Source organism: Sus scrofa, chromosome 14, assembly GCF_000003025.6.
Source record: "Sus scrofa isolate TJ Tabasco breed Duroc chromosome 14, Sscrofa11.1, whole genome shotgun sequence".
In the NCBI taxonomy this organism is placed as follows: Eukaryota; Metazoa; Chordata; class Mammalia; order Artiodactyla; family Suidae; genus Sus; species Sus scrofa.
In genome coordinates this window covers 141,253,657-141,272,703 of record NC_010456.5, presented here as the reverse complement: position 1 = coordinate 141,272,703, position 19,047 = coordinate 141,253,657, and the positions used below count along the sequence as shown (strand labels likewise).

Sequence of the window (19,047 nt, the reverse complement as noted above, 5' to 3'; positions counted from 1 at the left end):
TCCAAACTTGGCTGGATAAATCCTACTAAACAAAATCCATTCTCCAAATTCATCCCGCTACCCTGACCCCACTAAGGAAGGTCCTCGGGGCTTCCAACACCCCCATGTCTGTAATCGGCACTCATTTCTGGAAGCTAAGGATATGCTCACTGCCCATGAAGTCAGCACCAAGAGGAGACACTGGAACACAGCAGTCAAAGTGTCCGGGCCTTCGCTTGATCTGTCCCCTCGTGACTCAGAGCAAACTGCAGGAACAATGCCATTCGAACCAGGGACACTGCCTATGTAGATTGAGCGGGAGGTCTTTGGGGCTTTGGCATTGTTTCAAGGGCTCACCTGGGATGGGGGTGGGGGAGCACTGGCCTCAGCACCTACCAGCCTCAAGAATGGCCCGTGGCCCCACCTCCAATCCCAGAGCCCAGAGGGGCCACAGATGCCACCGGGCTGGAGACTTGTCTGTGCTCAAAACTGGGGTCTGGGCTTTGATGTCCAAGCTCAGGGCCCCACTCTCACCCCCATATCCTCCCTCCCTCCGCTGCTCCCCCGTGGGAGCCTGTGCCAGGCAGGGGCCTGGTCAGTGCTGGCCCAGCCTTGCCGTCAGGGGCGGATGCCAGTTTGGACCCTCAGGGAAGAGTGAGACTGTCCTGAAAGTCGGCCCTGCACCTGACCCCTGACCCCTGACTGGCCACCTGACCCCCACAGTCTAGACATGCCTCTAGGGAGTGCTGAGTGGACCTGGGGTAAGCGGGGGCAGTGGGCTGTCATCCTCACTAAAATTCTCCAGACATTCCAGGGAGTGCTTCCAAAGCAAGGGCTTTAATGATCTTCAATCAACTCCGAACATCTTTATTCCATCAGAAAGGGACAATCCGTCACGGAAAACGGAAAGAGCAGCTCTGGCCGCAGACAGAGCCCTGGCCCTGGAGGGGTTTGAGGGCTCCTTTCAGTCCTGCTTCTAAACTGTCATGGAAAAAACTTTCTGAATGAATTTCTCTAGACAAAGTGGTCCCCAAAGCTAGATTTCACTAAAGCAACCTTGGTTTTTCAAAAATAGACATGAAGAGGAGTTCTCATCATGGTGCAGCGGAGACGAATCCAACTAGGAACCATGAGATTGCGGGTTTGATCCCCGGCCTCGATTAGTGGGTTAAGGATTCGGCTTGCGGTGAGCTATGGCATAGGACACAGACTCGGCTTGAATCCTGCACTGCTGTGGCTGTGGTGTAGGCCGCCAGCTGCAGCTCCAATTAGACCCCCTAGCCTGGGAACCTCCATATGCCACGGGTGTGGCTGTAAAAAGTAAAACAACAACAAAAACCCCTAAAGTAAACATGCATCGAATTTGGTTGCCGGTCCTGTGTTCTGAGATAGTAATTGGACATAAAGTCGTCATCCGCAAACCAATTTCATGGTTTATTTTGAAACTCAGCCAGGGTTTCCTCCATGGAGGGAGGGAGTGGGGAGCAGGGCTTCTCTGCAGCACCCAAGAAGGTTTTTAAACCAAAGAGTCGTCTAGTTTTGGTAAAACAATCCGGATAAGTGCGTGCCTCTGTCCCGCCTTGGCTTCTCCTCCTCCGAGTCGTGGGGGACCTTCTCTGCCTGGTCTGGGGGCCCCGGGGGGTTTGGGGGTTAAGTCCCCCAACCGGGGGCTTTTCCCGGGTCTCAGGTTCCCGGTCTCTGGACAATTTCGCCCAGCAAGTGTGAAGCGAGAAAGGCTGACAGCCAATCCAACATCCAGAGATGGACTGGGGGCCCCTGACCAGGACCCGCCGGAAGGGTCCTGCCTGTGTCCCGGCCGTGCGTCCGAGGAGGTAAGAGGTCGGCCCCTCCGCCTTCCCCGCGGCTCCAGACCCTGTCTAGGGACCTTCGCTGGGCCCTGCTGTCTGCACCTGGGGTCAGGTAGCGGGACACCTGGGAGAGCTCCTAAAAAGCCACTCAGGGTCAGAGCACAGCGGCCCGACTTCAAGGTCATGGAAGCAGAATCCTCAGTCCGGGCGCAGCGTCCATGAAAAGCGGCCCCCAGGGTTCGGAGAGAGCGCCCGGGCCACGGCAGGCTCATGCCGAGGGTTCTGGCTCCGCGCTGGGGCGCAGGGGGAAGAGCAGCCGGCGAGCGACAGAGCGACAACACGGCAGGAGGCGCGGGCGCCGCGTCTCTGATGGCGCTGAACTCTCTGTGCCGCTGGAGCCGCGCGCGGTCACCGGCTTGCGCTCAACCAGGTCGCGCCCTCTCTGGGCTCCGCCGCGTGGGGAGGCCGGGGCCAGCTCCTCCTGCTCCACAGCTGCTCCAGCCGCCTGGGACAGGACCCAGGAGCGCAGCGCTCGGAATAGGACAGGCTGGCGCCGGGAGAGTGGAGCGCGCCAGGCGGGCGGGCCTGGGGAGCCAGGGTCCCGCCCCTCCCTGCCCGTCCTGCCTCCCGGGTCGGCGCAGCCAATGAGCGCCTAGATCTACGCTGCAGCGACCGCGCGATTGGACAGCCGACCACGACAGGGGCACCGCCCTTTTATAGGGCTCTGAGGGGCGGGGCGCCGCCGAGCCGGGGCCGTCTCGCCGAGTTTCGGCATGAACCCCGCTGGGCTCAGGACGTGCGGCGGGGACGGTGCGGGGCCCGGCCCGCTGCCCTTCAGCGTCGAGTCGTTGCTGGAAGCAGAGCGCGGGCTAGGCTCGGAGCCCACGGAACCCCGGGAGGAGAGGCCGCGGGGCGCCGCGGAACCCAGGACTTGGTTTCCGCTGGCCGCCCCCTCGTCCTCCCCACGTAAGTGCCCTGCCGCACGGTCCCAGGGTGCGAGAGGATCCCACCAAGCCCAAGGTCGGAGGACCAGGGCGGGAAGGGCGCTGTCCCTTGTAACTTTGGAGAGTAACCAGCCACTAAGGTGCGGCCTGAGCGCAGAGAAAGAACCAGCCCCCACGAGCCCGTCCGCCCCCTCCCGCGCGCGCGAGCCCTGCAGCTGCTCCCCGTCCCACGCCGATCAGGCTTCTGCTGTACCTTGGGGCGGAGCGCGCAACCCAAGACCCCGGGCTTCTTGTCTCAGATTCTCTCCTGCCGAGCACCCCTTCAGCCCCGTCAGTCCCCACGCGTGGTTAACTTCCGCTTCGCCGAGTCCCGCCTCTGCGGTTACCACTCAGTTCTTGCAGCGACTTCGCGCCCAGTCTCTCAGTTCGCCAAATGGGCAGAGGTCCCCCTCCCTGGGGCGCAGGGCCACCGATCTGGGGAACAGAGCCCGAGGCTACCGCGACGCGCCATCGCCCCTGTGCCTCGCTTCTCTTACCCCAGAGGCTTTGGAGGTCTCCTCTGAGGGCCGCGGTCACCCAGCCGCAACTTGCATCCGGCACCAGCCTTTGCGGTGATCCAGGAGTGCGGGAAAGGAGCGCGCGCTGCCGGGTCTCAGCGCCCGCTTTGTGCTCTTTACCCCCAGGCGCCCCCAGCCCCGCCCCCTGCCCCCTCCGGCCACACAAGAACCGCAAACCTCGGACGCCCTTCACCACCGCGCAGCTGCTGGCCCTGGAGCGCAAGTTCCGCCAGAAGCAGTACCTGTCCATCGCCGAGCGCGCTGAGTTCTCCGGCAGCCTGAGCCTCTCCGAGACGCAGGTCAAGATCTGGTTTCAGAACCGCCGAGCCAAGGCCAAGCGACTGCAGGAGGCCGAGGTGGAGAGGATGAAGCTGGCGGCCAGGCCGCTGCTGCACCCGTTTGCCCTGCCCTTCCCCCTGGGCACCCACCTGTACGGCTTCCCGGCGGTGTCCCGCGGTGCAGCAGGCTCCCTCCCGCAGGTACCGGGACGCCTCCCCTCGCCCCTGGCCGCCTACTGCAGGTATTACTTCTCCTAGGGCTGCGAAGCCGTGAGCCGGGGATCCCGCTGGGGAGGGAGGGCGAAGCCGGGACATGTTGGCTGCTGTCACCGGGGGCAACCCATCCCAGGGCCTGAGATGGGTCCCAGAGGGCAAGCGGTGCCCTCCGCCACAGCCTCTCCTGGGCTGCAGCACTGCTGCTACCCGTGCGCTGCAGGCATCTGGGCATTCTCTACATTTTTCAGGTTTTTGTTTTTGTTGTTAACAGCGTTATAATTGATGCCACAAGTCTGTTTGTGGGTAACATGTTCAAAACTGTTTTTAAAAAATCCTGTTTGTACCAAACTTTACTGAAAGACAGTGAGCATAGTTTCAGACACTGTCCTGGAAATGGACCAAAACAGAGCTTACCATTCTGTACAGAGCACCAGTTAGGTATTTGGAGGGTGACTGTGGGCCTGCCCGCCACACCCTTGCTTCCGCAGCTGCCTCTGCTCAGAACCTAGTGGACTGTTCGCGGCTGCAGCAGGAAACTGATTTCCAACAAAGAGATGACAGTCACCGTTTGGTGCCAGGACTGCTAATGAAACTTACTAGTTATTTTCACTACTAGGTGGCTCGTGGTAGTAACTGAATGGAAACTTTCACACTTGTTTCAGGGAATTTTTCCTGCTTTTTTTTTTTTAAACTAGAAAGCATCCTGGAGCCTGAGGCAAGATGCTCTGGGGGGAGGGGGCGTGTGTGTGAGTGTGCATAAGGCGTCCACTCGTGGGCCAGGCGGCCTTGGAGCCGTGGCCTCGGGGGATTGTGGGGCACACTCTCAGGCCTGGCTCTACCGCTTGCCTTGGGGGGGCAAAGCAGAAGCGAGACCAGGGTGAGCGGGTGTCCGGTGGGAAGAGGAGTCACAGTGCATGCACAGCAGGACTGGCGCACCAGGGGCCAGGTGTGACCAAAAGGCCGGGCCCTGAGTCACCGGGGCGGCAGTGGCTGGGGACCTGCTGGTCATCCTTCTGTTGCCGCTTGACAACGTGCTGAGTTAATTTGGGAAAATGACACCCAGGCACGAAGTGAAATGACGGTCCACCCCTCCGAGGGTCTGCAGGGTGGCCCCCAGCCCTCGCATTCAGGGCTGGGACGGCTGGGGGAAACCGCTCAGGGGCATCTCATGTTAGCTCCCCAGCCACCGGCTGGGCCCGAGGGCGCCTTGCCTAATGCCTCCCCTGCCCTCCCCATGGAGCTACAGACAGGCTCTGGCTGCAGACTCACTGGCCACGTGGGTGCAGGCCGCACGCTAACCATGGGGGAGGGGGACGCCAGGCCCTTCTCCCCCCGCAAGGACTGCAGGTCGCCGGGGGCCGAGGTCCTGCTGCCCCCAGGCGAGGCAGGTGTGGCTCCATGGGGAGCGAGGCTCACACTGCATTACTTGCCTTCATAGCCATCGTCCTCCCTATGTTCCTGGAAAAATGAAAAGTCATGATGAATTTTAAAGGGAAGTTGACCCAGTTACTGAAGTGTGCTGCGAAGGCCTGGTGGCGGGAAGGGGGACGGAAGCCAGACGCCGCCCATCCCGCCCGAGGTGTGTCCCGGTGAGGCCTGAGCCTGTGCTCTTTAAACTCAGAGCCCGACTCCAGTTGGATTCCTGAGGGGACAGGCCCGCCTGTGGTCTGTAATTGTGCCAGAGACAGTGCGTGGGTTCCACTGCACCAGGGGAGCCAGCCAAGGGGCCGAGGGGAGCGACCCCCCCCCCGCGTCTCCCCGGCGCCTGCGCGGGCACTCGGATCCTTTACACCCTGGAGCCCCCACAGCCAGGGCTGGAGGAGGCTTCGCTGCATCAGTTTGCCACGTGTCTCTCCATGACCAGTTCTGTCCGGGACACCCACCTGGGAGCGGCCCCACCCAGGTCCCCACTGAGCCGGTCCAGAGACCTTTGTCTGACTCAGGGCTCGGCACCCAGACCACCGAAGGGGGGTTGAGGCTCTGTGCGCCCGGAGCCCCTGAGAGCCCACCAGCTGGGTGCCCTTGCTGGGCAAGGCAGAGGCAGACGTCCAAGACCAAGAAATCCCCCCTTCCTGAGCGGGCTCCTGCCTGGGGCCGGGGCACTGCCAGCTTCCTCCTTCAGCCACTGTGTCTCCAAGGCCTGGGGGCTGCCCCGAGCCGGCCGCAGCCAGGGTGGGAGAACTCCCCCTCAGGACCCCGCACAGAAGGGTTCGAACTCAGTCCTGGCATCCACACCATTCCCGGTGGCGGCTGTTGGAGTCGGAGACAGCAGCTCTGCCAGCTGGACGGGGGCTGGCGGGCAGTTCAGGGCAGTCCGTGCCTCTTGGAGGTGCAGGGGTCAAAGTGGGGAAGGTGGGGACTGTGGAGAACCCGGACAGAGACCCTGCCAGCAAGCCTAGTGTTGGGGGACTGCCCTGGGGCTCCCAGGTCAGCGTCACCTCAGCAAGGGTGGCAGGGTCCAGGTTGGGCAGATCCATCACTGGTTCCTGGGTGGGGTCAACCTGGGCCCCCAGGGCCCCTCCTGGCACAGGAAGCTTGAAGGCCTCTGCTGGTCCTCAAACCAGCCTTGCCTGCTCTGTGTCTGGGGGTGCTGCTCTCGGCCCACCCCGGGAGTGGACCCCAGGCCGCAGGTCTTGTGCCTGTGGACACTCGGGGTGGGGGGTGTCAGTCCTATGTCGGTACCTCTGGGGGAGGGACTCTGCAGTCTGTCCATGGATCTCAAAGGATCTAAAACAGTCGTTGTCAGGAGGGTAGCGGCCTCCTTGTGGCCTCCTAAAAATACAACTCTGGGTGCTTCTAAGCTGGGTCCTGGGACTGTGGCATCCACTGTTCTTGTCACATGTGGGATTTCATGTGTGCTTTTGTGGGTATGAAACATTTCATGGAGTCCTCCTGTGGCCCAGAGGGTCAAGGATCTGGTGCCACTGCAACGGCTTGGGCACAGTCCAAAAAAAAAGTCATAACAAGAAAAGATTATTTAGGCACTACTTCGTCCACACAGGCGGTAAGATGCTTGGGGTTGAAGACTAATCCCTGATGCCAGGTGTCAGCGACATGGCCAGGGGCTGGCAGAGGCAGGCTCTCTGCTGCCCCCACCTCCCAGTCCCAAGTCCGTGCACGCCTTCAGGAAGGATTTCTGGAAAAGTGACCGCAGTTTCCCTGGTGTGACAGCACAAAATGCCAGCCAGGTGGCCTAAAGCTCTGCTACTCTCATTTTGACTTTTAAAAAAAGTGTTTCAAGAGTTCCTGTCATGGCTCAGTGGAAACGAATCTGACTAGCATCCATGAGGACGCAGGTTCGATCCCTGGCCTCACTCAGTGGGGTTAAGGATCTGGCATCGCCATGAGCTGTGGTGTAGGTCGCAGCTGCAGCTCCAATTGGACCCCGAGCCTGGGAACCTCCACGTGCCTTGGGTGCAGCCCTAAAAAAAAAAAAGACCAAAAAAAGTGTTTCATTTTCCTAAATATACAGTTTTTGCTATTTCTGATACTCAGTAAGTTATGCTGTATTTCCATCGACCAGACCATTAAGAAAAATAATCATACAGCAAATGAATGGACATGGCCAGTGGTGGTAAGAGGCTCAATTTCAGAGGCCAGTGAAATGTGGACAAGAGCTGTCCCAGTACACGCACGAAGCAGGTCTTTTCAAAACCACACCAAACAGCGACATTATTACTCTAAACATTCAGGAGATGTGACTTTTTCCCGATTTACTTTGAGAATTTGTAGAAGAGGAACCACGTACTCACCCCACCCTCAGTGAGCGCCTGTCTCCACAACTCGGGGTGATAACTGCTGCACCCAGAGTCCAGAGGCCGCGCCCAGGATCCTGCAGCTCTGGGGCCAGGGAGAACCGGGTCCTTACGTCCTCACCGGGGTAGGCAGTCGTTTGGGGTTGCTGTTCGTGGAGCTGCAACTGAATGCAGAGCTACCCACCTCTTCCCTCTTGTTCTGACCCGCCGGCTGACAAAAGCCTGCAGTGTGAGGGTGGATAGAAGTCTCCAGAAGGGGCGTCTTTGTCTTATTCTTGCTTTTTAAAGGAAATACTTCTAACATTTCGCCATAAGCACGATATGTGCGGTGAATTTTTCAAAATACTTTCTCAGGCAACCTAGGTTCCCTCCTGCCACGCGACAACAGAAGTTTTGTCATCAGTGGAGGTTGCAGTTTATTTAGCAAACGCTTTTCCTGTGTGTACAGACGTGATGGACTGCGTTCCCCTCCAGCTGCTACTGTGGTAAATTCTAGTGGGAAGTCTGATTTGCTCACATCCTTTCCGGTTCTTGCTATCATCTGACGTCGTGACTCCAGCTTAGTGGGCGTGAGGTCAAGGGCTTTAACGTGTTCTCCCTGATGGTCAACGACTATGTTCCCATGGGCTTTGGCCACTTATATATCATCTGCAGAGTAGCCTCTGTTTAGGCCCTTTGCCTTTTTTTTTTTTTTTTTTTTTTGGTATTTTTAGGGCTGCACCTGCAGCATGTGGGGGTTCCCAGGTTAGGGGTCAAAACGGGGCTGTAGCTGTCGGCCTACGCCTCAACCACAGCAACACAGGAACCGAGCCACGTCTGCGACCTACACCACAGCTCAGGGCAACGCCGGATCCTTAACCCACTGAGGGAGGCCAGGGATCGAACCCATGTCTTCACGGATACTACGCAGGTCGTCACTGCTGAGCCACAACAGGAACTCTTTTTCCACTCTCTTGATGGTGTCCTTTGAAGCACTAAATATTTTAGCTTTGATCAAATCCAATTTATCTGTTTTACATTTTGTTGCTTGTGCTTTTGGTGTCACACAGAAGAATCCTTTGCCAAATCCAAGATCGTGGAGATTCACTCCACATTTTTATCTCTTACACTAAGTCTTTGATTCATTTTGAGTTAACTTCTGAGTATTTGGGAGCTAAGGGTCCAACTTGATTCTTTCGCACGTGGTTATCCAGTTACCCCACAACCGTTTGCTGACAAGACTCTTCTTCCCAGTTAGATGGTCTTGGCTTTCTGTCAAACAACACTTGACTGTCAGTGTCGGGGTCCATCCCTGGACCCCCGTTCTAGCCCTCTGGACTCTATCTGTCCTTCTGCCAGTACCACAGTGACTGGATCACTGTTGCTTTGTAGCAAGTTTTGAAACTCTTTTTTTTTTTTTGGAAACATTCTTATTTTGTTCTTTCCAGAAGGTTTTGACTTTTCTGGGTCCCTGGCAATTCCATGTAAATTTCAGAATTAGACTGTCAATTTCTAAAAAGAAGTCCACTGGGATTCTGGTGAAGATTGCATTGAATTTGTAGATCAGACAATGTTTTAGGAAATATTCTTATTTTAACAGTGTTAAATCATGAGCATGAGAGGTTTTTTATCAATTATTTAGATCTTCTGTTTCTCTGAACAATATTCTGTAATTTCTAGGGTAAAGCTTTGCTTTTTTTGTTGTTGCTAAATTCAGTCTTAAGTATTTTATTCTTTTTGATGGTAATGAAATTGTTTTCTTTGGAGTTCCCTTTGTGGCTCAGCAGAAAACAAACCCAACTAGCACCCATGAGGACACAGGTTTGAGCCCTGGCCTTGCTCAGTGGGTTAAGGGTCTGGCGTTGCCGAGAGCTGTGCTGTAGGTTGCAGACGTGGCTCGGATGTGGATTTGCTGTGGCTGTGGTGTGGGCCGGCGGCTGCAGCTCTGATTAGACCCCTAGCCTGGGAACCTCCACATGCTGTGGGTTCAGCCCTTAAAAGAGCAAAACAAAATTGTTTTATTTTTTTTTAAGTGAAAGGAGGCAGAATATGGTTCATCTGAAGGTGAGAGCAGCCTGGGATTGTTTTCTCAAGGCCATTTTTGGGTTGTTCATTGCAAGTGTGTAGAAAGATAACTGATTTTGTGTATTGATCTTTTTTTTTTTTTTTTTTTTTTTGCCTTTTCCAGGGCTGCACCCACGACATATGGAGGTTCCCAGGCTAGGGGTCTAATTAGAGCTATAGCTGCCGGCTTGCAGCACAGCCACAGCAACACCAGATCCGAGCCACGTCTGCGACCTACACCATAGCTCACGGCAACGCTGGATCCTTAACCCACTGAGCGAGGCCAGGGATGGAACCCACAACCTCATGGTTCCTAGTCAGATTCATTAACCACTGAGCCTCGATGGAACTCCCTGTGTCTTGGTATTTCATCCTGCAAACTCCTGAGTTCGTTTATTAGTTCTAATCATTTTTCAAAGCGCTCCTTAGGACTTTTCACATACCAGGTCATGTCATCTGTGAATAGAAATCAAATGTTTCTTCCTTTCCAATCTAGATCCTTTTTCTTTTTCTTTTCTTTTTCGCCTCATTACCCTGGCCAGGACCTCAGTGCCATGTTGGCCAGAAGCAGCAAGAGCATACCCTTGCCTTGTTCCTGGAAGCATCCAGCCACTCGGCACTAAGCGTGATGTGAGCTCTGGGGTTTTCATAGATGCCGTTATCAGACTAAGGAAGTTCCCTTCTCCCCTTGTTTGCTGAGTGTTTTTATCATATAAACGTGTTGGATTTCATCAAATGATTTTTTTTTTTGTCTTTTTGCTATTTCTTTGGGCCACTCCCACGGCATATGGAGGTTCCCAGGCTAGGGGTCTAATCGGAGCTGTAGCTGCCAGCCTACGCCAGAGCCACAGCAACGCAGGATCCGAGCAGTGTCTGCGACCTACACCACAGCTCACGGCAACGCCGGATCGTTAACCCACTGAGCAAGGGCAGGGACCAAACCTGCAACCTCATGGTTCCTAGTCGGATTCGTTAACCACTGCGCCACAACGCCACAACGGAACTCCTCGTCAAATGATTTTTCGGCATCGTCTGAGATGATTGTGTGCTTTTTGTTTTTTATTCTGTTGATATGATGTGTTATACTCATTGTTTTTCTGATGTTAAACCAATCTAGAATTCCTGGGATGAACCCCCCCCTTAGTCACAGTGTGGAATTCTTTTTATATGTTGCTGCATTTGGTTTGCTAACGTGTGTGGAGGATTTTTGCATCGATACTTACAAGCAATATTGGAGTATGTTTTCTCTAATGATACCTTTGTCTGGTTTGGTAACACACGGATCGTGGACATAGGCAAGGAGTTGGGACGTATTCCCTCCTCCTTGGTTTTTAGGGAGTTTTTGAAAAACTGGCTTTAATTCTTTCTTTCCCCCACCATAGCGTGCAGCAGCCTGCTGCGGGAGCTCATTTCCCAGACCAGGGATTGAACCGGGGCCACAGTGGTGAAAAGGCCACAGCCTAACAGCTAGACCACTGGGGAACTCCCGACGTTAATTCCTCCTTAACTATTTGGTAGAAATGGTGAAACTATCTGGTCCTGAACTTTATGGGTCGTTACGGGTAGTTTTTTCTTCTTTTTCCTTTTAGGGCTGCACCTGCAGCATATGGAAGTTCCCGGGCTAGGGGTCAAATTGGGGCTGCAGCTGCCAGCCTACAGCCGCCTTGCCACAGCCTCAGCAACAGGGGATCTGAGCCGCACCCGTGACCTAAGCCCCCGTGCATCAGTGCTAGATCCTTAACCCACTGAGCAAGGCCAAGGATTCAACCGAGTCCTCACAGTGTCAACGCTGGGTCTTTAACCTGCTGAGCCACGCAGGACACTGGACAGTTTTCCGTGAGCGCTTTGAATCTGTCATCCTGCTGCTTTCTGGCCTCTCTTACGACTGGTGGGAATTCAGCAGTTACTTTTACTGGGGTTCCCTTGCAAGTAATGTGTTGTTTTGGTCTCATTTTCCAGATTTTTTCTTGTTTTTGACTTCTAGCATGTTATTCTGATGTGTCTGGGATTTATTCTATTTGGAATTCATTGAAATTCATGAATGTATAGGTTGTTTTTCAATAAATTTGAGTTTTTATTAATTTTATTTATTTATTTTTGTCTTTTTGTCCTTTTTAGGGCCGCACTCGTGGCACATGGAGGTTCCCAGGCTAGGGGTCTAATCGGAGCTGTAGCCACCGGCCTACACCACCACAGCAACGCCAGATCCGAGCCGCGTCTGTGATCTACACTGCAGCTCACGGCAACGCCAGATCCTTAACCCAACGAGGCCAGGGATCGAACCCTCAACCTCATGGAGGCTAATCAGACTCCTTTCTGCTGCGCCACGACGGGGACTCCAAGTCGAGTTTTCATCCATTATGTCTTCAATTTTTCTTTGATGGGGGGTTCTAATAGCCTGGTCTGTCCCACGACCCTCTCGTCCTCTCCCGGGAGTCTCCAGCGGCAGGAATGTGCTCGTCCCCCTTAAGTCTCCTGTCCCTGCCCATGTGGTTTCAGGCGGCCAGGTCCCCAGCCTGAAGGAAAACAGAAAAGAGGAACCCTCACCCCTCAGGGGGACAGTCACTAAGGTGCAGGGAGCACGGGGCCTTCGGAACACGCCAGAGGGTAACCCTGGCCAGAACTCCTCAGCTGCTTCCGCAGCTCCTCGCCTGTTCAGAGGGTTCCAGAAAGAGAAAAAGGAGAAAGCACGGGAGACCCCTGGTAGTCCCCTATGGGCCACCGAAATGTGGTCTCTGCACACAGGTGGACAGAGAGTCTCAAGCGAGGTGGAGCAAAGACAGGTGTATTGAGGCAGGAGACACCGTTCACACGGCGGGCCGACGTCCCTATCGTCGGGAGAGCCGGCTGGGCGCAGGGCCGGGTCTGTGTGTGCAGCCAAAGAGGCGCGCGGGGTGGTCCTGCCACACACCTGCTGACCTGCCGGGCGGCTGGGGGCTCATGCTGCCCTCCAGGGGAGGAGGTGAGGAGTGGGCCACACCCCGGTGCTGGCGGGGGCAGGAAGGAGAGGTTGCTGGGGTGGGAACACTGCAGCAACGACAGCGCGACCCGTGGGCTGATGAGGGTCTGGCAGTTCTTATCTTGGCCCTAGAGGCTTTTTGAGTTTTTGAGTTCCTTGGAGAAGCCCTGAAGTCCCACAGATCTTTTTTTAGGAAAAGCAATTTCTCTTTACTTTCGTCTCTATATGATGAGAGCTGTCACAACCTTTCCTTTAATTCTGTAATCCCTGTTTCATTTAGTTCTGAGAAGACGGTTTTTATTTTATTTTACTCATTTTTTACGGCTGCACCCTCAGCACGTGGGCATTTCCAGGCCAGGGGTCCAATGTGAGCCACGGCTGCAACCTAAGCTGCAGCTACAGCAATGCCAGACCCTTTACCCCACTGGGTCATGCTGGGGATCGAGCCAGCACCTCTGCAGCAACCTGAGCTGCAGCAGGTGGATTCTTTACGGACCGCACCCCAGGGGCACTCCTGTAGTGGCTCCTTCAAAGTCTTTTCTGATAGATTTAAAAAACAATGACTGGAGTATAGTTGACTTAAAATACTGAATTAGTTCTAGCTGCACAGCAAAGTAAACCAGTTAGTCGTATAAACATATCCATTCTTTCCAGATGCTTTCCCATGTGGGCCGCCACAGAATACTGAAAAGATGTGCCTGCCTCTCTGGTAGATTTAAATCCTGTGGCGCTCACAGGCACCTTTCGTTGTTTGCTTTTGCAGGTATACGGGCTGTGTATTCCTGTTTCTTTGCAGGCCTCGTAATTTTAGTTGGAAGCTGGATGTCAGACACGACGTGTTGTGGCCACTCTGGGCACGGGTCTCCCTCCTCTGGGCCTTACTGTTATCTGCTTGCTTGCTTTTAGCGACTGGCGGGATTTCTGCAGTGAACACCATCCCCAACCCCGGCCCCAGTGTTAAGCCCCTCAGTGGCCCTGCACAACCCTCAGCCAAGGCTGGTGTCGCTCAACCCAGAGTCTCCGGTCACCTCTCTGCATCGAGACACAGGGACTTGTACCCAAGTGTCTCCTTACGCACCTGACACCACTGGTGAGCTGCATCCTGTGGGTGCCACCGGCAGTCTCTGTGCCAGGGCTCATGGACCAGCGCCGGCTGCCTCGGGCCACGCCCGGAGCCCCAAGAGGAGCAGGCAGGAGGCACCATGGGACCTAGGTTTTGGGGGCAGAGGCTGGGGCAGTGGGGGTGCAGGCCTGACCGGGGCCCTGAGGTTATCAAAACCGCTGGGCAGCAGCCCGTGGGGGTCTGCGCACCCCCTCCCCTGGCTGAGCCACCTCGGGACCCTCCTGGGGGGCTCTGCCCGCAGGGCTCCTCCCCACCCAAGCGGGAGGCCTCCCTGGTCTCAGCACCAAGCACAGGTGAGAGCGAGCCAGCCAGCTGCACCCCCGTCCTGCTGTGCCCCCATCCCACTGCAGCCTCCCGGGCTCCGAGCCATCTGTCGGCAGCCTCTGGAAAGCGGCCGATGAGGACCGACCCTCGCCGCGCATCACCACCTGTGCCCCCCTCCACCCACACCGTCACCGTCACCCAGCGCAGAATGACAACCAGAGCCCTCAATGGAAACGTTTACTTCAAGTGTTTAAAAAGGAACGTCCCAGGGTGCCCCACCCGCGAGGGGGAGGGAGTTGGGGAATCAGGGTCACTCCCGGAACCCTCAGGTCCCCCACCGCTTCCGACCTGGCCACCAGCCTCCTTCAGTCAGTCCCCTGGGGACCGAGACACCCAGGGTGCAGGGCCAGGGCCCAGGGGCCACACGGAGGCGCGAGGAGGGTAGGGTGACACGGGCTCCCGCGAAGCGGCCGCCCCCAGCGGATGCGGAGCCTCCTCCCGCCTGGATCACTGCTTGCTCCTCTTCTTGGAGCTTTTAAACCCGCGTGAGGCACCTTGACCGAAGCAGATGGTGGAAGGGACCCTGAAACGGAGACCCCTTCACCCTGAGCTGCAGCGCTTTCCCCGCAAATGGCCCACTTCGCAGCAGGGGTCTGGTGGGGGCTTTACTGCTGCTCCGGAAGCTCCCTCTTCCCCCGGGAAACTGCAGGGGGTGCCTCACCCTTGCCCGATCCTCCCAGGCCCAGGCAGCCCCCACCCGGCCGGCCTGCAGTGCACCTGTTCCCATGGGCAATGCCCCCAGGGCCAACCTCATCAGCAGGGCTCCCAGGCTCAGGCTTCCTGCCCCTCTGTCCAGGTGAAACCGAATCCACCCACCGGTGCCCTGGACTCATTCTCGGGCCAAAGTCTGGGCAACTAGGTAAGGGGGGCTGAGAGACAGGAGTGCTTCTTCCCGCTGGATTTGTCGAATTTTTTTTTTTTCAACTGTACCCCCAAATTAGACTTTTTTTCTTTTTTTTTTTTTTTTTTTGCTTTTTTAGGGCCACACCTTCAGCACATGGAGGTTCCCAGGCTACGGGTTGAATCAGAGCTACAGCTGCTGGCCTGCAACACGGGAAACAAGCTGAATCTGTGACCTACACCACAGCTCATGGCAACACCGGATCCTTAACCCGCTGAGCGAGACCAGGAATCAAACCTGTGTCCTCATAGATACTAGTAGGATTCGTTTCTACTGGACCACAACGGAAACTCCCCTCCGAATTAGATGTGAAATCAACTTTAACCCAATACCAGCACAGTTAACACCAGGCAGATGTGTAGGCTGTACCCCGAGCAGTTGCACACCAGGTCTCTCTGTCCCACCTCAGGCCCCCGTGGCAGGGGCACGCTCCGTGCTCCCTTCTGGTGCTGCTGGACCCCGGGCAGAGCAGCAAGGGAAGCAGGTGGCTCAAGGCAAGCGGCAAGGGTCAGGCTTTCACCTCCCTCTGAAGCCAACGCTCCAACCCAGCAGCAGTTTCTTTCAGAGAGAACACCGGCCCAGGGTCAATCCCAGAACTCTCCAGAAGCACACGTTCAGACCTGCTTCGGAAAGATGCTAACACTGACCTGTGGCCGTAGGCCCGCTTCTCTCCCGAGGGTTCTGGAGAGGGCTCCAGGTGTTCAGAACAGACTTCCATGGCGTCTCCTTGCGACGTCACCCCATCGTCCACCAGGGCCTCTGCTGGCACCTGCGTGGCCCCGGGCGTGGCTGGGCTGGAGAGGGCAGGGGATGAGGTGCTCCGAGGTCTCCGCTCCTGCAGCCCTCGGCTTCCCCCAGAAGTGAACTTGTGAAGCTACTCTATGACCCTTTGGTCAGAGGACAATTTTCGGGCTTCCAGGACAAGGAGACACGAATGTGCACGGGGTAACCGCCACGCTTTCTGCGCTCAACTGAAACATCACACTTCATCTTCTTCGTTTTAGAATTTCAAGTACGACTTGTTCAAGTTACAGCTAAGGATCCCAAACCCCAAGGAGGTTGCAGAATAAACAAATATCCAATTTGTAGAGATAACAGCACCCAGATTCAACCTCATTGCTTTTCTTTTTTTTTCTTTTTGGTTTCTAGGGCCGCACCCGCGGCATGTGGAGGTTCCCAGTCTAGGGGTCTAACGGGAGCTACAGCTGCCGGCCTACACCACAGCCACAGCAACGCTGGATCCATAAGCCACTGAGCGAGGCCAGGGATCAAACCCACAAGCTCGTGGCTCCTAGTCGGATTTGTTTCCATTGAGCCACAAGGGCAACTCCAACCTCACTTATTTTCTTTCTTTCTTTTTCAATTTTTTGGTCGCCCCATGGCAAATGGAGCTCCCAGGCCAGGGATCAGATCAGAGCCATCACTGCAGATCCTTAACCCACTGTGCCAGGCTGGGGATCGAACCTCCACCCCAGTGCTCCCAAGATACCGCCAATCACATTGCACCACAGCGGGAACTCTCAGCCTCACTCGTTTTCTTAAACATGAAGTTACTGAAGCATGAGGTTTCTCAATGTTTTTGTTTTTGCTGCACCTGCAACATTCGAAGTTCCCCGGCCAGGGTTTGAACCCAAGCCATGGCAGTGACAGTGCCAAATCCTTACCACTGGGCCACCAGGGAACTCCTCACACTTCACGTTTTAAAAACAGTATTCTCAGAGTTCCTGCCGTGGCTTAATGGTTAACAAATCTGACTAGGAACCATGAGGTTGCGTGTCCGATCTCTGTCCTCGTTCAGTGGGTTAAGGAGCCGGCATTGCTGCGAGCTGTGGTGTAGGTCACAGACACGGCTCAGACCCCCGTTGCTGTGGCTCTGACATAGGCTGGTGGCTACAGCTCCAATTAGACCCCTAGCCTCAGAACCTCCATATGCCGTGGGTGTGGCCCTAGAAAAGACAAAAATGAATAAATAAAATATAAATAAAAACAGTATTCTCGTACTATCGCATGGTAAATGAAACCCCAAAACACCAAACATCTCTCCGTGACAAACATGGAGAAGTTTACTAAGGTCAAGTCTGCTAAGGTCAGGTCTACTAAGGTCAAGGTCAAGTTTGCTAAGATCAACCATACAACAGAACGTCTCCTCCTAATGTCAACATCTCAACTTAGCCACGTGGGAACTTCCTCCTTAAAACCATGCCTTAGAAAGAAAGACGCTACCGCATACTCAAGACTTTATAAAAATCTCCTACACTGGAGTTCCCGTCAGGGCGCAGTGGAAACGAATCTGACTAGGAATCATGAGGTTTCGGGTTCAATCCCTGGCCTCGCTCAGTGGGTTAAGGATCAGACATTGCTGTGGGCTGTGGTGTAGGCCGCAGATGCAGCTCGGATCCTGCATTGCTGTGGCTGTGGTGTAGGCCGCAGCTGTAGCTCCCATTAGACCCCTAGCCTAGGAATTTCCATATGCCATGGGTGTGGCCCTAAAAAGCAAAAAAAAAAAATAAAATAAAATCTATATTAAAGTGGGTTCTCCCAATTATTCTATTTTAAACAGCAAAGACCTACCTAAGGGCAACAATTTAGTCGGAACAGATTCAATCAATGCAACTTGTAGATAATTGTGAAGCTTCACCTGAGAGCATCAGTTAACAAAAGAGCAAAGGAACAATATGAATAGAAGAGTTATTCCCCAAAACACTTCCCACATCACATCTGAACAATGACATGTGATACGTGGCTTTGTTGTCAGCTTTGTAAACCCATGCTTATGTGACACATGAAAAGCCAAAGGGCCTCACCTGAGGTGGGGCTCGCAGCCTGGGACACGTCCCCAAAGGTCCGCATCAGTGATGGAGCAGAGGGGATAAGCCAGGTGGGGTGAAGTGAGAGGGCAGAGGGACGTGGTGACACTCCTGCCTGCCTGGCACACCCTGTGATGGTGCTCAGGTGCTCCCAGCAGAGACCTGGGCTGCCGGGTTCTCTCTGTCCTGTCCTCCCTGCACGGGGGTGGCCCACACAGCCACCCTAGCTGCTTAACTCCTCTGGGTTAATGGCTCCCTCTTGTCCACTTCTGTTGCCTGCAACCACACGAGATGCCAGGGGACACGGATACCCTTAAAGTTTACGTACTCGGAGGTTCTCCTAAGCTCGAGAGGCGCCTTCCTCGCACACCGTTACCTACCCTTTGCTCTTCCTCGGTTTATCGAAGCGGAAGTCTGCGGGGTAGAGGTGACCAGTCACCAGGTGCTCCTTCCTGTCTCTGCTGGTTCTGAACCTCTCTGGGCAGCCCTCCACCAAGCACTGATACTGCAACGGAAACAGCGTCACCCACCCTGATCCTAGTGGCTGCCACACCCCCGCCTTGCTGTGCTTCAACCCCAGGCTCTGGTACCCCGAGGCACAGGGCTAGGAACAAGCCCTCGTGATGACTGCCCGTGGCCTCGGTGGGCAAGACGTCACCCACCATGTCCTGCCGCTCGGCCAAGATCTGGAACAAGGAGTCGTGCCACTCCAGAATGTGGGTGTCCAGCAGGTGTCCAGAGGGGAAGGCCCGCTTGCAGAAGGAGCAGACGTTCCTGTGCAGCGTGTGGTAGTGGTGCTCGTAGTCCTCCAGGACATCAAACACCTGGCAGCAGCCAGCCACGTGACAGGTGAACTCGGGCACCCTGGCGAAGGACAGAACCTCAGGCTCCCTGTCACAGTTCCCCTTTAGGTTGCCCGACAAAGCTTCGGATTTCCTCTCGCAATCCCAAATCCTAGTTTCAGAACAATTAGCCTTTCATAGACCAGCTAGGCCGAGGTGAGGGCAGCCACGCAGGCTTGGTCGGTGGTCCAGGCTGAGGGGCAGCAAGGGCACCTGAGGAGGGGCGGGAAGACGGAGGGGCGAGGAGAAGACAAGAAGGGGATACGTGCGGGGCCACTGCGCTCACCTGGGCCTCTCGGGTGCCCCGGCCACCTGCGTAAGCACATCCTGGAGGTAGAGGTGCCGCTGCACGTCCCCGTCCTGCAGGAGACAGCCCCGTGAGCCCTGACTCCGCCTACCCGCCCGGGTCCCCCGGCTCCGGCCCTCGGCCCCGCCCGGAGCCTTAGCTCCTTGACGGAAAAATCTGCGCCCGCCCCGGCCCCGCCTCGAGCTCTTGGTCCCGCCCACAGCC

At 55.7% G+C, this 19,047-nt stretch overlaps 2 protein-coding genes across 7 annotated transcripts in view; one reads left to right on the top strand and one right to left on the bottom strand.

Moving 5' to 3' along the window:
- VENTX (VENT homeobox) lies at positions 1,325–6,738 on the top strand. 2 transcript variants are annotated; one of them, XM_013994455.2, is made up of 3 exons: positions 1,325–2,753; positions 3,415–3,808; positions 5,221–6,738. In XM_013994455.2, exons 1-3 carry the CDS (start codon positions 2,561–2,563, stop codon positions 5,270–5,272), a joined length of 639 nt encoding a protein of 212 aa, XP_013849909.1. In that variant the 5' UTR covers positions 1,325–2,560; the 3' UTR covers positions 5,273–6,738. The 2 variants fall into 2 exon arrangements, with proteins under 2 accessions (XP_013849909.1, XP_020929596.1); XM_021073937.1 differs by having other exon boundaries at positions 1,325–3,808.
- ZNF511 (zinc finger protein 511) overlaps positions 9,478–19,047 on the bottom strand; it is a 9,854-nt gene continuing 284 nt past the window's right edge. The window contains exons 2-6 of one of the 5 annotated variants that reach the window (XM_021073933.1): positions 18,823–18,896; positions 18,357–18,558; positions 18,075–18,199; positions 15,535–15,681; positions 9,478–12,096 (exon numbers count right to left, since the gene is read on the bottom strand). In XM_021073933.1, coding sequence (XP_020929592.1) covers positions 11,763–12,096; positions 15,535–15,681; positions 18,075–18,199; positions 18,357–18,558; positions 18,823–18,896 — 882 coding nt within the window. In that variant the 3' untranslated portion in view covers positions 9,478–11,762. Of the gene's footprint in view, positions 12,097–14,146; positions 14,510–15,089; positions 15,446–15,534; positions 15,682–18,074; positions 18,200–18,356; positions 18,559–18,822; positions 18,897–19,047 lie in introns of those variants that run through there. The other 4 variants (XM_001926393.4, XM_021073934.1, XM_021073935.1 and 1 more) reach the window with 4 other exon arrangements.